The 12,837-nt window shown below is 37.8% G+C and overlaps 2 protein-coding genes across 2 annotated transcripts in view; one reads left to right on the top strand and one right to left on the bottom strand.

Annotated features, from left to right (window-relative positions):
• The window catches only part of LOC115673878 (external alternative NAD(P)H-ubiquinone oxidoreductase B2, mitochondrial-like), a 55,223-nt gene that overhangs the window by 9,394 nt on the left and 32,992 nt on the right, over positions 1–12,837 (bottom strand). The window lies entirely within an intron of this gene.
• Positions 6,616–10,357, top strand: LOC115667813 (putative disease resistance protein RGA4). Its single transcript, XM_056315801.1, has 2 exons — positions 6,616–9,315; positions 10,193–10,357. The coding sequence occupies exon 1, from the start codon at positions 6,730–6,732 to the stop codon at positions 9,313–9,315; it is 2,586 nt and encodes an 861-aa protein (XP_056171776.1). The 5' UTR covers positions 6,616–6,729; the 3' UTR covers positions 10,193–10,357.

The following is a 12,837-nucleotide window of genomic DNA, read 5'->3' on the forward strand; positions in this document are numbered from 1 at the left end:
CACCCGCCCACCCGGACCGAACCAGTAATATAATAATAATATATTTTATTTTTAAATTTTTAATTAAAAAAATCTGACCAAAAAAAAATTAAAAAAAGAATAAAATTTGTTATCATGTCTGAAGCTCTTGTGTAGTTGGGATACCTTGGTCATTTTTCCCAATAATTAATGGGTACCCACTTGATTTATGGATGATGTGGTTAATATAATCGATCATAGTGTAGGAATTGTATGAAAAGTTATGTTCTTTTCCTTTTGTTCTGTTGATCCGATGTTGGTCCACAGATTTTTTTTTATTTGTCTAGGAAAACTTGTTGAGACTGATTCCATGGACCCGCCCAAGAACCGGACCGGACCGGCGGTCCGGTTCTCGGGCGGATCCATGGAACCGACGGGCTGTTCTCGTTTTCAATTTTTGGAACCGGTCCTGTAGCGGGCGGTCCACGGTTCCGGGGTGGGAACCGCCCACCCGGACCATGCACACCCCTAATCCCAACTCCAACGTTGGCCAAGCAGCACGTCTACATTCTGTTCTTCTTTCTTTTCATTTCCATTTTTCATCTAATATAAAATTTAAATTTAAATTTGGTGCCCACCCTAAAAAATATATATGTGTATATCATATTTACCCCTTACAAAATTATAAAATTACTTTTATGCTTTCATGGAGAACGTGACACAAACAAGTGCTCCCTTGTCAAATTAACTACTTTCCACACGATTGCAATTTGGGGGTGTCGCGACCTACCTCACGAGGGCTGAACTCGGTGAAGCGGGTTTAGAGGTAGTGTTCATGAAACGATCTATACGGTACATCATAAAAGATGGTTCATCCGTACAGTTCATTATTCATGAACGTGAATCTTCCATAATTCATACCTCGCGTGACAGAGGATCAATTTTATCTTTTAAGGAGTCGCCACTAGCCTAGGTCGGAGGTCGGCTAGAATACCTAACCAATACGTGGGAATTTCGTATTGATTTCTACGAAAACCAGAGATCAAAGGTTCGGGGACTAGCTTACGTTAATATTTCTATTAACGCCCTTTCGGTACCGCTAAACTTAACATGGTTGTTATCTAAGTTGTCATGCATTTGTTCTTTACCATTTTCATGTCAAAGTTTTGGTCCACAATGTGATCATGCATCTTGTTTTTGTTGTTTTCATTTAAGATTCTAAACTAATCCTATCTTAGTCTAGAAAAGAAAGAAAGAAACGATTGTATTGAAAGGCATTACATAAAGTAAACATTGTAAAGACGAGCTAGTTCTAAGTGCGAGAAAGTAAAAAACCCGCAACTCGTTGGGTGTTTATTACAACACAAATTGAAAACCCGAGACATGATCGGGAATGAATGAATTAAATTGAAACCGGATCGGACATCGGTCTATCGCCATCATTAAATGAATACAAATTGAGACCGGATTGGACATCGGTCAATCGTCTTGGTCTTTTAGAACTTTGGATTATCCTCCCATGGACCGTCTCTCGGGTGTCGGTGTTTGCATTCACAACATACATTCATGACAAACAATGGTGCAAACAATTCACTAATCAAGCACGGGCCTCGGGATCGGCCTTTGTTTTTCATGCATTTCAATTCATCACCCACCTAATCATCTAATATTATTTAATCAATGGTTAATGATAATGGGCTACCATTTGCATTCACAAAACGGCGACTCATATCAATTAACCCCTAAAGTCGGGGTTCTAAATGATCACAATGGGCTACCCGCCGAACATGCACCGGGCCTAACATTCATCTAACAAACACATGCATGGCAATGAAATAAGCATGCATTCAGGCCCATGGGCCTTATTTCGAAGCCAATCAAACAATGAGAAGTGGGCTTCATAAAGAGACCACTTATTGAGTTATTATCTAATTCGGATTGTTTCTGTTCAGATATGATTAACTACCCTAATGATGTCCAAATGAAGCAATTCAGGTGTCATTAGAAATATTATGACATGAGGATCAAAATTCAAGAAGACCATTTTTTCTAAATCCTCATCGATTTTCACGAAAATGACAAATTCACTCTCGGTGACAGGCTGGACCCGATTCTGTTATGGATTTCAAAATAATGGCGGGAAAATAACAAACCTTATCAAAACCGTGTGAAAATTTTTAGGCAGTTAGGATTCTCCGTGTGAAACAACTGTCATGTTTTGAGTTTTTGCTAAAAAGTCCTCAAAATTTTTATAAAATTCGGTTTTTGCAAAGGACTCAATTGCAAATCAAATTTTAACCCGAGAAGACCTTTTATGAAATTTTAAACAAATTGACCCTCTAAAAATTGCTATTAGGCCCTCAAAATTTTCAGTCAACATAATGAGACCCCAATGAACGACTTTGTAATTTTGATTTTTTGCAAAAGAGGACTCTAAATTTATCAAATTCGGAAAAACATCTTTTGGATTCCAAAGGAATGAAAATCAGATCTGAACACAGATACTGATTAGATAATGAAAATTCCTTTTGAAAATTCGAATGAATTACGATTTTGATGAAATTAGTATCAATAGAAAGATCTCGATCTCAGTGTGAACTTTTCTGAAGAAAAAATTTCCATATTTTGAACACACGAATTTATGAAAATCGAATAACACACGAAGGTCAATCAGAAACCAGTCTGTCACCCGAATCATGCATAAATGACGTTGCAGATCGTACCAGGCTAACATGCTTGGAATTTTACGAAAATTTGATGATGAACATATTAAGATGTGATCACTCTTCCTCTCGCAAAAGGTTGGGTGTTCGAATCCCGGGCGCCGCAGGGTGACTTAACCGGTGCACGTGTGTGGTGGCTAGCACGTGTCGCCCCCAGGGTTTACCTCCCGGCTGTCGGCCGTGCGGGGGTTCCCTGGGTTACCAAAAAAAAAAAAAAACATATTAAGATGTGTTTTACAACTTTCATGAAGAAGGTTTTTTCAAAAAATGATCGTAGAAAATCAGAAAAATCATCAAACAGCACAACGTCAATCAGGAAATCATCAGAACAGACTTGAACATCACAATCCAGATTCTGATCCTAACTTCCGAAAGTGTTTTGACATAGCAAATTAAGTCCGATTGAGGTATGCGATATATCAAATCAAAGCTTGAGACGTGTTTTACGATTCTCTAGTTTGTCACTTTGCCAGATTTCGACATTAACGAGCTCAAATCAGCATCTCAAACATGCAGGTCTTCCTGGATACGAATTCACAGAACCACATTCAAGTGAACTTACCTTGTTTAACGATGCCCTGACGCACAATCGAGCGATCCGGCCTCCGTATTCAGATCAAGAACAGCACGGAGAAGTTTCAGAAAGCTCGGCCAACCTATGATAATAGATTGCACAAACTATAGTGAGAATCGATTCGTTTTCGCACTAGTGAACTAATAACAGAGAATCAAATCAAAAGGCACGATCAGGTGGCTGTTCAACGAGAAACCGGCCACCACAGCCACATGAAGACGCCGAGGAACACTGCTGGAGGTTCTGGATCGCCTGAGGGAACGCTGGTTGGCCGGTTCAGCCGCTTGAACCGGCGGATCAAATCACCGGCAGCAACACCGGTGATCTTGCGAAGGAAAACTCGCCGGAATGAGAAGCTCCGGCCACCAGCAGCCTGGACTTGTCTTGCGGCACCGACCTCGTGACACCGTGGGGGACGACGGTGAGGCGGTGATCCGCCGGAAAATGACCGGCGATGAGGAGGGATGGCCGGTGACCGGGAGAGAACGAGAGAGAGAGAGATGCGTGAGCTTTGAGAAAGAGAGAGAGAACGTGAGTTTAGAGAGAGAGAGAGAGGAGAGAGAATCCAGATCTGAAAATGAGTGTCCCCCCAAATTTTGGAGGGAAAAAACACTATATACTCCCCTCAACTTTGAATCTTAGCCATTAGATTGATCCAATGGCCTAAAATGCATCCTTAATATTAAGAATATTCTTTAAGGGCTAAGGATTGGTGACATGGCATCATGGATGGACATGATCAATTCTAAATGAATGGCCATGATTGATTTGCTTATCCCCTAATTAATTTGCTTAATCCTTAATGAAGGGTATTTTGGTAATTTTCACTTAGGGGCATTTTCGTAATTTTCAATTAAGGGCATTTTTGTCATTTTTGGGCTCAAAAGGATGTGACTGGCCTTGGCTAGTCGGAATGGACCGTCGATCGCCGGATTTTCGACCGGAAAATGGCTAGTCTGATCGGACCGATTCAATTTGAATCAAACCGGGTTGAGCCGGTTAGCCCCGAATTTGGCCTGATTGAACTAGTTCAATCCTTGATTCCATTTGTTCCAATTTGGTACAATTTGATCTCTATCATGATTAATTGACCCCATCAATATCAAATTCAATCAAATTGGATTGAACCGATGCACAAATTGATCCAATTTAACTTGTTTGTCTCAACTGCTCTTGAATTTGGGTAATTGCATGGCCAAGCTAGACTAACAAATTTAATTGAAGTCCAATTAACCAAATTGAGTCTCAATTCATCAAATTGAATATTAGTCTAGAGTAGGTCAAGTTGAATTGCACTGATTAGACCAATTAGCCTTAGACTTCTTAATCATTGGATCACTAAATTGATCAAATTGACTCAAATTCATGTGAATCTTCCAAAATTGATTTTGAATTTGGATTTCATATAAGAAATTAGGCTCATTCGTGCCTCAATTGTGCAAATCATAAAGAATCAATCCAAATCACTGATTAGGGCCAAAATTTGGGGGTTTTTGTGTTTGGCTTGGAATTATAAAATTTGTTCCAAAACTGAATATAAGATGACCTCTAGATCAAATGTCGTGAAGAAAACCAACCAAAAAAATGACTAGAAATGAAGTAATTTTATTTTTGGCCGATTTGAACCAAATTCCGCAAATTGGGAAAAAGTTGATTCTAAATCGATTTTTGCAAAATTTCCAATGCCAAAGGCAAATTGAATGTAAAATAAAATGATTTTTGGATTTTTGTATTTTTCAATTTTTTTGTCAAAGGTTTGATCAAAAGTCAAACCCTAATTGACTTTTCACTAGAAGTTTGATTTTATGATCAAATCTTTGAATTTTTCTGGAATTTCCATTTCTAAAGTGAAATTGAACTTGAAAGGAATCTTTTTATGCGAAAAGCCCTAATTTGACCTGGGGTTGACTTTTGGTCAAAGGGTTGACCAAAAAGTCAACTCGAAAGTCAACCGTTTGACTTTTCGGATTTTTGCATGAAATGAATAGAAAATTATTTACAGATGCTAGGCTAACAAACAGAATTAAAAAAACGACACTTTTTGTTCAAGAAACGGGTTCCGTCGCGATCGGAAACCATAATTTCGAATTTTCTACTTTTAATGACGCGTCGGCTAAAAATTAGGTGTCAACAGGGGCACATCCAAATTAATCTTAAAATTGCTCTTTTGGGTTCATGAAAGTTTAGAGTGGTCTGACTATACGGATCGACTTTTGTCTTTCACTTATTTTTTTGCTCAGTCTAAGTCTTACGGCTCGAGAACTTTCAATTTTTTAGATCCGAAACTCTTGAAACTTTCCCTGAAATGTATTTGGGCTTCATTCGAACTGAAATTTCTTGGTGAGATCAATCTATTGGGCTTTCTCGGCGACAAATTGTAATTTAATGGGCAACTGGGCAATTGAAACGGATTGATAGGTACTCCTTCTGAAAACATTATGACCAAACAAATTCTCGTAATTTCATTTCTATCGAAAGTTTTCTTCTCCACGAACTGAATGCACTTTTAGGAAAATAGAAATCAAGAATATGAAACTATTTTCACTCTCAATTTCAATGAAAATGGAAATTGAAAATATTTTCGCGAATCAAATGGATGGTCGGACAAAAAAAGGCTTCTTTTCCAATCTTTAGTGAACGGGTGCTCATCATTAATTAATAATTTTAAAGGTGATGGTCCAGCACATCACAAAAGAGTTCAATCCATCGTCCGTACAAGGTCTTGTCCATATCTCACTTTGATTCTTTGCTTGGTTTGATTGGCATGGAAGAAAAGGGAACGAGTCTCGGAGTTCCCAATGCCTTGCTCTAAATTTAATCCGTAGAAACTGAGATAGGCTTTTGGTTCAAATGGTTGAGGCAGAATTTGTTTTTGGCTCTTCTCTATTGTGCCATCCTTCTTTTCATTGATTTCGTCGGATCCCAACTTAAGTATTTCTTTCGGTTTGATCAATAATTCTTTTCGTAACATCATTAATATTCCGGATCATCTCTGAAAATGAAATGCCGAGAGAACCGTATGAACGATGTAGAAAATATTTTCCTAACGAAAACCGATCGTCTATGTCGCTCGCAAAATTGAATTGATGGAAAAGTATTTTCATCATCAACGAAAATATTTAGGCATAGATTATTTTTTAAAATGAAAAAATTTATGGTCATCTAACTATACCAGGTGATACAGACAATCATTTTCAGGTGAGTTACATACACAAGTAAAGAATAGATACTTGGACGAGATTGGATCTTTGAAGTAATCACGATTCTTTATTGTTCCCTGGAAAGCAAGATAAAGAGAAGGCAGAAGGCATGCTTGGGTTAACTTGCAGGCCACTCGTAAGGAAAGAACCTCCCTTTCATCCAATTGTAAGCAAGCCATCATCATATCAACCGACTCCCGAGAGGAAGACATTGTGTGTTCTTCTGATTCGTCTCAAACCAAATAGCCTGAATCAATTTTCCCCATCACTTAGCATGGCTGAATCACTCCTTTTCAGCATTGCACAGGGTGTGCTAGGGAAGATAGCATCACCAGCGTTCAAAAAAGCCGTCACAATTTGCTGCTTCGAAAATCAGATCCACGAGCTTGAAAATACGTTGACTACTGTTACTGCCGTGTTGTTAGATGCTGAGGAGAAACAGGCGAAGGACCATCGCCTGCAACAGTGGCTGCGACGGCTTCAAGACGTGTTATACGATGCAGAGGATATTCTCGATGAACTCGAGTGTGAAGCCTTACGAAAGCGGGTAATCAATCAGTACGGGGGTGTCAGAGAGAAGGTACACCACTTCTTTTCCCTCTCTAATCCGCTAATACTCCGTGCAAAGATTAGTCATGAGATCAAGGAGATCAGGGAGACATTATCTAAAATTTCTATAGAAAAGAATCAATTTGATCTTAGTGTGCGGAGTGTTGACAATGGTGTGGTGCATTTGCGATCACGAGAGATGACTTACTCGTTCATAAACAAGTTGGATGTCGTCGGAAGAGATGATGATAAACAAAAGATAATTGAGATATTGAAGCGGCTAGATGACAAAAACCTCGTAGTGATTCCCATTGTTGGAATAGGAGGTATGGGCAAGACGGCCCTAGCTAAATTAATTTACAATGACGACAGAGTGAAGGAGCAATTCAAGTTGCGACTATGGGTGTGTGTACCTGAGGACTTTGATTTAAAAAAAACTATTGACGGAATCCTTAAAGATGCAATTGGTCAAAGCTTGAGTAACCTTGATATTCAGCAATCACAAACATTTCTACGAGACACCATCAAAGACAAGAAATTTCTACTAGTCTTGGATGACGTATGGAGCAACGACCGCAGTAGATGGGAAGAATTGAAAGCTTTGCTGAGCGAAGGAGCTAGTGGAAGCAAGATAATTGTGACAACGCGCAGTTTAGAAGTCGCTTCTATAATGGGTACCCATCCAGCGCATAATCTAAACAGTCTTTCTCATAAAGACTCCATGGCATTGTTCAAAAAATGGGCATTCGATCAAAAGGAAAAGCAACCATGTCCTGATCTCCTCGACATTGGAAATGACATTGTCAAAAAATGTCAAGGAGTTCCTCTCCTTGTGAAAACTTTGGGGAGTCTCCTTTACACAAAGGGCGAAGAAGGGTATTGGGCCCATATAAGAGATAGCGAAATATGGAAGTTAGTGGAAGAAAAGAAGGACATTCTGCCGGTTCTTAAGCTTAGCTATGATCATTTACCGTCCCACTTAAAACGTTGTTTTGCCATATTTTCACTTTTTCCCAAAGGATGTGCAATTACTAGCCCTAGGTTAGTTAGGATATGGATGGCTTTAGGACTCATTAGTTCAACAAGGGAAAAACTAGATTTGGAAGATGTTGGCGATGGGTACATCAAAGAGTTGTGGAAGAGATCTTTGATCCAAGAAGTCGATGAGTCTGAATCAATATTAAGTTTTAAAGTGCACGATCTAGTCCATTCTCTTGCAATGATTGTGGCACAAAATAATTTCTCTGCTGTTGGCTTAGATACTATAGAGATTACGGAAGGAGTTCGGTACATTTCGTTCTCTAGCCGTTCGTTGGAGGGAATCCCAAATTTTGATGGAGTCCCACCTTTTTTGAGAAAGCGAACTTCAAAGAGGCTCCGTGCAATTAAATTTGAATTCGATGTTGATGATGGAGTTATTACTGCAGAGTTTGGTAGAATATGCATCTCCAAATGTAACCACTTGCGGTATCTGGATTTGTCATGTGGCAGCTTTGAGGAGCTGCCAAGTTCCATATGCAACTTGAAGCAATTGAGGTCGTTACATCTCTCTAAAAACAAGCAATTGAAGAAGCTTCCAGATACCATTTGTGAGCTGCAGAGTTTGCTACACTTATTACTCAATCATTGCTCAAAGCTAGGCTATTTACCCAAAAATATGAAGAGGCTCGTCAGCCTTAGAAATCTGTACATAACAACACAGCAGAAGAGTCTGCAAGAATGTGGAATACAATGCCTGGAAAATCTACAATTTTTGGGACTCACTGGATGCCCAAATCTTCAGGTTTTGTTTGAACGTACTGGCCAACTGACTCGCCTTCGAAAGTTGGAAATTGAAGATTGTGGGGAACCAATTTCTCTGCCTTTTGTGGAATTAATTGCCCTAGAGTACTTGAATATTGACAATTGCAAGCTCATGTTGACCGACAATAACAAGTCCAACTTTCCTTCGAATCTTCGTGTGCTAGCAATATCAAGGTCCGAACAAGTGATGGAGGTGCTCCAATGTCTCGATAAGTCTGCTTGCGCTTTGGAGTCCTTTTCTGTCTATGACTGCCCGACCTTGACTGATGTACCTGAATGGCTTCCCAATCATACACGTCTCAGATTAATTCACTTGATCCGATGTTCCAACTTATCATCTATGCCACAAGGAATGCAGTCCCTCGCTGCCCTCAAAGAATTACGTGTCGAAAATTGTGGTCAACTGAGCGAGAGATGTCGACCAACAACTGGCGAGGATTGGCCCAAAATCGCAAAAATTCCTCGAATCGAACTTGATGGTATTCGTGTACAATGGACGGAGGATTAGGTAAGCACCTCTCTATATCTTCTTTGTTCTTAGATGTAATATAGCGATTCACTTTATTCTTCAATTGAATTGAAATTTAATTAAAGTATTGCAATTAGAAAAGGAAAAAGTGATATGAAAAAAATATTTACTAAGATACAATCTATATCAGGTCATTAGATTGCAAAAGGAATTCAACTTCTTATAACTACTTTCTAATTATGTTTGTAATATACATTCTTATTTCACTAAGGTTTTTTACTTTGCACAATCAGATTTAATCTAATAACTCTCACAAAGTGAAAAAATTCCAACAACATTCTTTCAAAATGCACTAGCATAGGGGCACAAACGATGCATGTGAATGAACCCATGGCCATAAAAATGCTTTCCTAACTGCAAGCACAATGTAATTTTTCGCATGAAATTTTGTAAAAGAATTGGAGATAAACATATAATATTGTTATATGCTGGGGAGAGATGTGTAAGATCAAGGGTCACTTAGAGCAATTGGACCGCTTTCATTTTTTTTTTATAACTGTTTAAATAACAAAAAGCGTAAAGTTAAAATCCCTTAAATGCGGGGCCACTTTTGGAACTTCCTTATATATCAATTTACCCTCTTTGTTTTTTTTAAGATGTAACATGTAACGGAAAAACGAGGTAATTTATGTGGCTAAGAATATTTGTACAAAATAGCATATCCTTTTGTCACTAAATTGAATATTTGTAATTATTTATCATGAAAAATGGCATGAGTGAGGCAGGGGTTTGCCAGGTAGTGACTTAGGATGGTAGATACAAGTCCTCAAATGGCAAATCCATACGTCACCACAATAAATGCCATAATACTGTGTTGTAAATACTCTAAGCTCTTTTTTTTTTCTTTGGAGCGCAGGTGAACTCCCACAATCTATTTGACACGCCATGTGGATCTCCGCAAAGATTTGGCCGTACACTCCACTGATTCTTCGTCAATCTCTTTCATTTCATGGATGAAAACAATGGTTGTTAATATTATATGTCTTTCTTTATTTCCTTGAATGAGTGCACTTCTTTATTATTTGTTTGTGTTTGTATTGGAAATTTCTCTATGGAGAAAACACGTAATTTGTATTGTATGAGACCAACCGTCGTATTATTTCTTTTTGAATTTTCTAATATCGATATTTATCCTTCATCCACAGACAATGAATGAGATCACGCCATACCATCAAAATTTATTTTTGGTAAATGAGCGTCAATTACTCGATCTTTTTGTAATTATTCCACTAGACTACTTAAAGAGTTTCCCAGAATTAATGCATTTAAAAAACCATGCCTTTTTCGTTTTGAATTTGTTTTACTTCACTTCAACATAGGAAGATTAGATTTTTCCTATCCTTTTTCTCCTAAGACTGAATCTTAGAATATGAATTCACAAAGTTAATCGTACGAACAATAAAATTTTGTTATTTGCTCAAAGCCTTCATCAGATTTAGTCTCCCAAGCACTTTTGTTTGGACTTATGATTGTGTATGCCATGGTTCCTCATAAGGTCAGCACCTCCTCAGTTGATTTCATGACTACGCTAGAGTGCACGGAACTGCCCAAATCGGACATCATAAAGATGAGAATGAGGTTGAGGGGGCTCGGTCTGTAGATTTAGCCAAGTCGGAATCACTCGAAGCTGAAACTGGTTTTCACCCCTGAAAATGAGAAAACAAAGAGGTAACCCATATGTCGTAGGAGAACCAATGGTCGAGTCGCACCATATTAAAACCTTAATGTTCGCTCCATTGCTTAAAAAAAGAATGATCTTTTTGGTTGGAACGGTTTTAAGTTTAGCCATTATGATCCTCTGCCAAAGATGAGACGAAAATTGGCATTCATTAACTGCGGTTCACGAAGCTCTCTCTCAATGCCCCCTACTGATTTTTTAATGGCAAGGATTGTGGAGAGTGTGCTGAGCTAGTTCGAAGTCTTGCAATTGAATAGACATTAGGAATTTGAGTCATTGATGACTACTTATGACTTATCGATAGGGACCCACCCCAAGAAAAAGGGTTGATATCGCGAAAAACTCTAAACTGATACGCTTGTGACAATTTTACTTCAAACTAATTTTTTGACCACCAAAAATCCAAAACTAGTACACCTGTAACAAATTTACCCTTTATTTATTTCCGTTAAATTTTGCTATCAAATTACTTTGTTAAATGACACGCTACAATTGAGGGATGTATCAATTTTATGTTTTACCCTCCGTTTGTCACAAGCATACTGGTTTATGATTTTTTCTAGTATTAATTCAATTTAATGGAAACTAACGGAGGGTAAATTTATCACAAATATACCAGTTCGGAATTTTTGGTGATCAAAAAATTAGTTTGGGTAAATTTATCACTGATGTACCAATTTTATGTTTTTCGTGATCAAAAAATTAGTTTGGGATAAAATTATCATAGGTGTACCAGTTTGAAATTTTTTGTAGTATTAACCAAAAAAAAAAAAACAGGGGAAGGAACAGGAACGAGTAAGAAGAGTCCACGTGGCACGTGGTCGGATCTAGGATGTGGCGCTGGGCAATTGGACAAGAAAGGCTGCCAATCGTGGGGTTGGATGGTAGAGTACGAGAAACTCGAACAGCTGCTCTCGCCTCATGCCAACCCCAAAATAAAAAGAAGAAGAAAGAAAACAAGCAAGTAATTTTCTACCATCTCTCCGGTAAAAAATAATAATAATAAAGGACCGGCGGTTAAAATGAAAAGTAATTTCAAAGGATGCTTAAAAATCAAAGGCAGAATTACGAACCTATTATTTAAACTGTGTATATATTTTTCCTAATATTTACGAGTGTCACAATGGAATTTGACTTTTATTTTGCCTGAAATATCTAAAATATCTGGAAATGTGCAAATATTAATAGGATTAATATCACGAAAAACCCTAAATTGGTACACATGCAATAAATTTATCCCAAACTAATTTTTTGACCATCAAAAACCCTAAACTGGTACACCTATGAAAAATTTATCCTCAGTTAGTTTTCGTTAAATTTTACCGTCAAATTACTGAGTTTAATGATACGTGACAATTGACGGGTGTACAAATTTGAGATTTTACCTTCCGTTTGTTACAGATATACCAATTTGTGATTTTTCGTGATATTAATCAAATTTAACGGAAATTAATAGATGATAAATTTGTCATAAATGTACCAATTTGGGGTTTTTGATGGTCAAAAAATTAGTTTGGGGTAAATTTGTCACAGGCGTACCAGTTTAGGGCTTTTGATGGCCAAAAAATTAGTTTTGAGTAAATTTGTTACATGTATACTAGTTTGGAGTTTTTCGTGATATTAACCCATATTAATATATATTTAGTAGTGCTATAGCGTTGTCCGGAAATTAGTGTATATAAAGACAAGTCTTTGCAATGGACCAATTCATTTTGATATTCATCCTGGTCTTACCATTTCCCTCAAAGACAGGAATATTTTAAAATCCTTCACCCTTTAAATAAAGACCCATAATTATTTTATAGCTGAAGGTTCTATTCCCA

The sequence above is a fragment of the Syzygium oleosum genome, unplaced genomic scaffold (genome assembly GCF_021117445.2).
Source record: "Syzygium oleosum isolate NSW1041296 unplaced genomic scaffold, Sole_v2.1 Sole_v2.11, whole genome shotgun sequence".
Lineage (NCBI taxonomy): Eukaryota > Viridiplantae > Streptophyta > Magnoliopsida > Myrtales > Myrtaceae > Syzygium > Syzygium oleosum.

Coding starts and splice junctions, on each gene's coding strand:
- LOC115667813 (XM_056315801.1), top strand. CDS start 6,730: ATGGCTGAATCACTCCTTTTCAGCATTGCACAGGGTGTGCTAGGGAAG.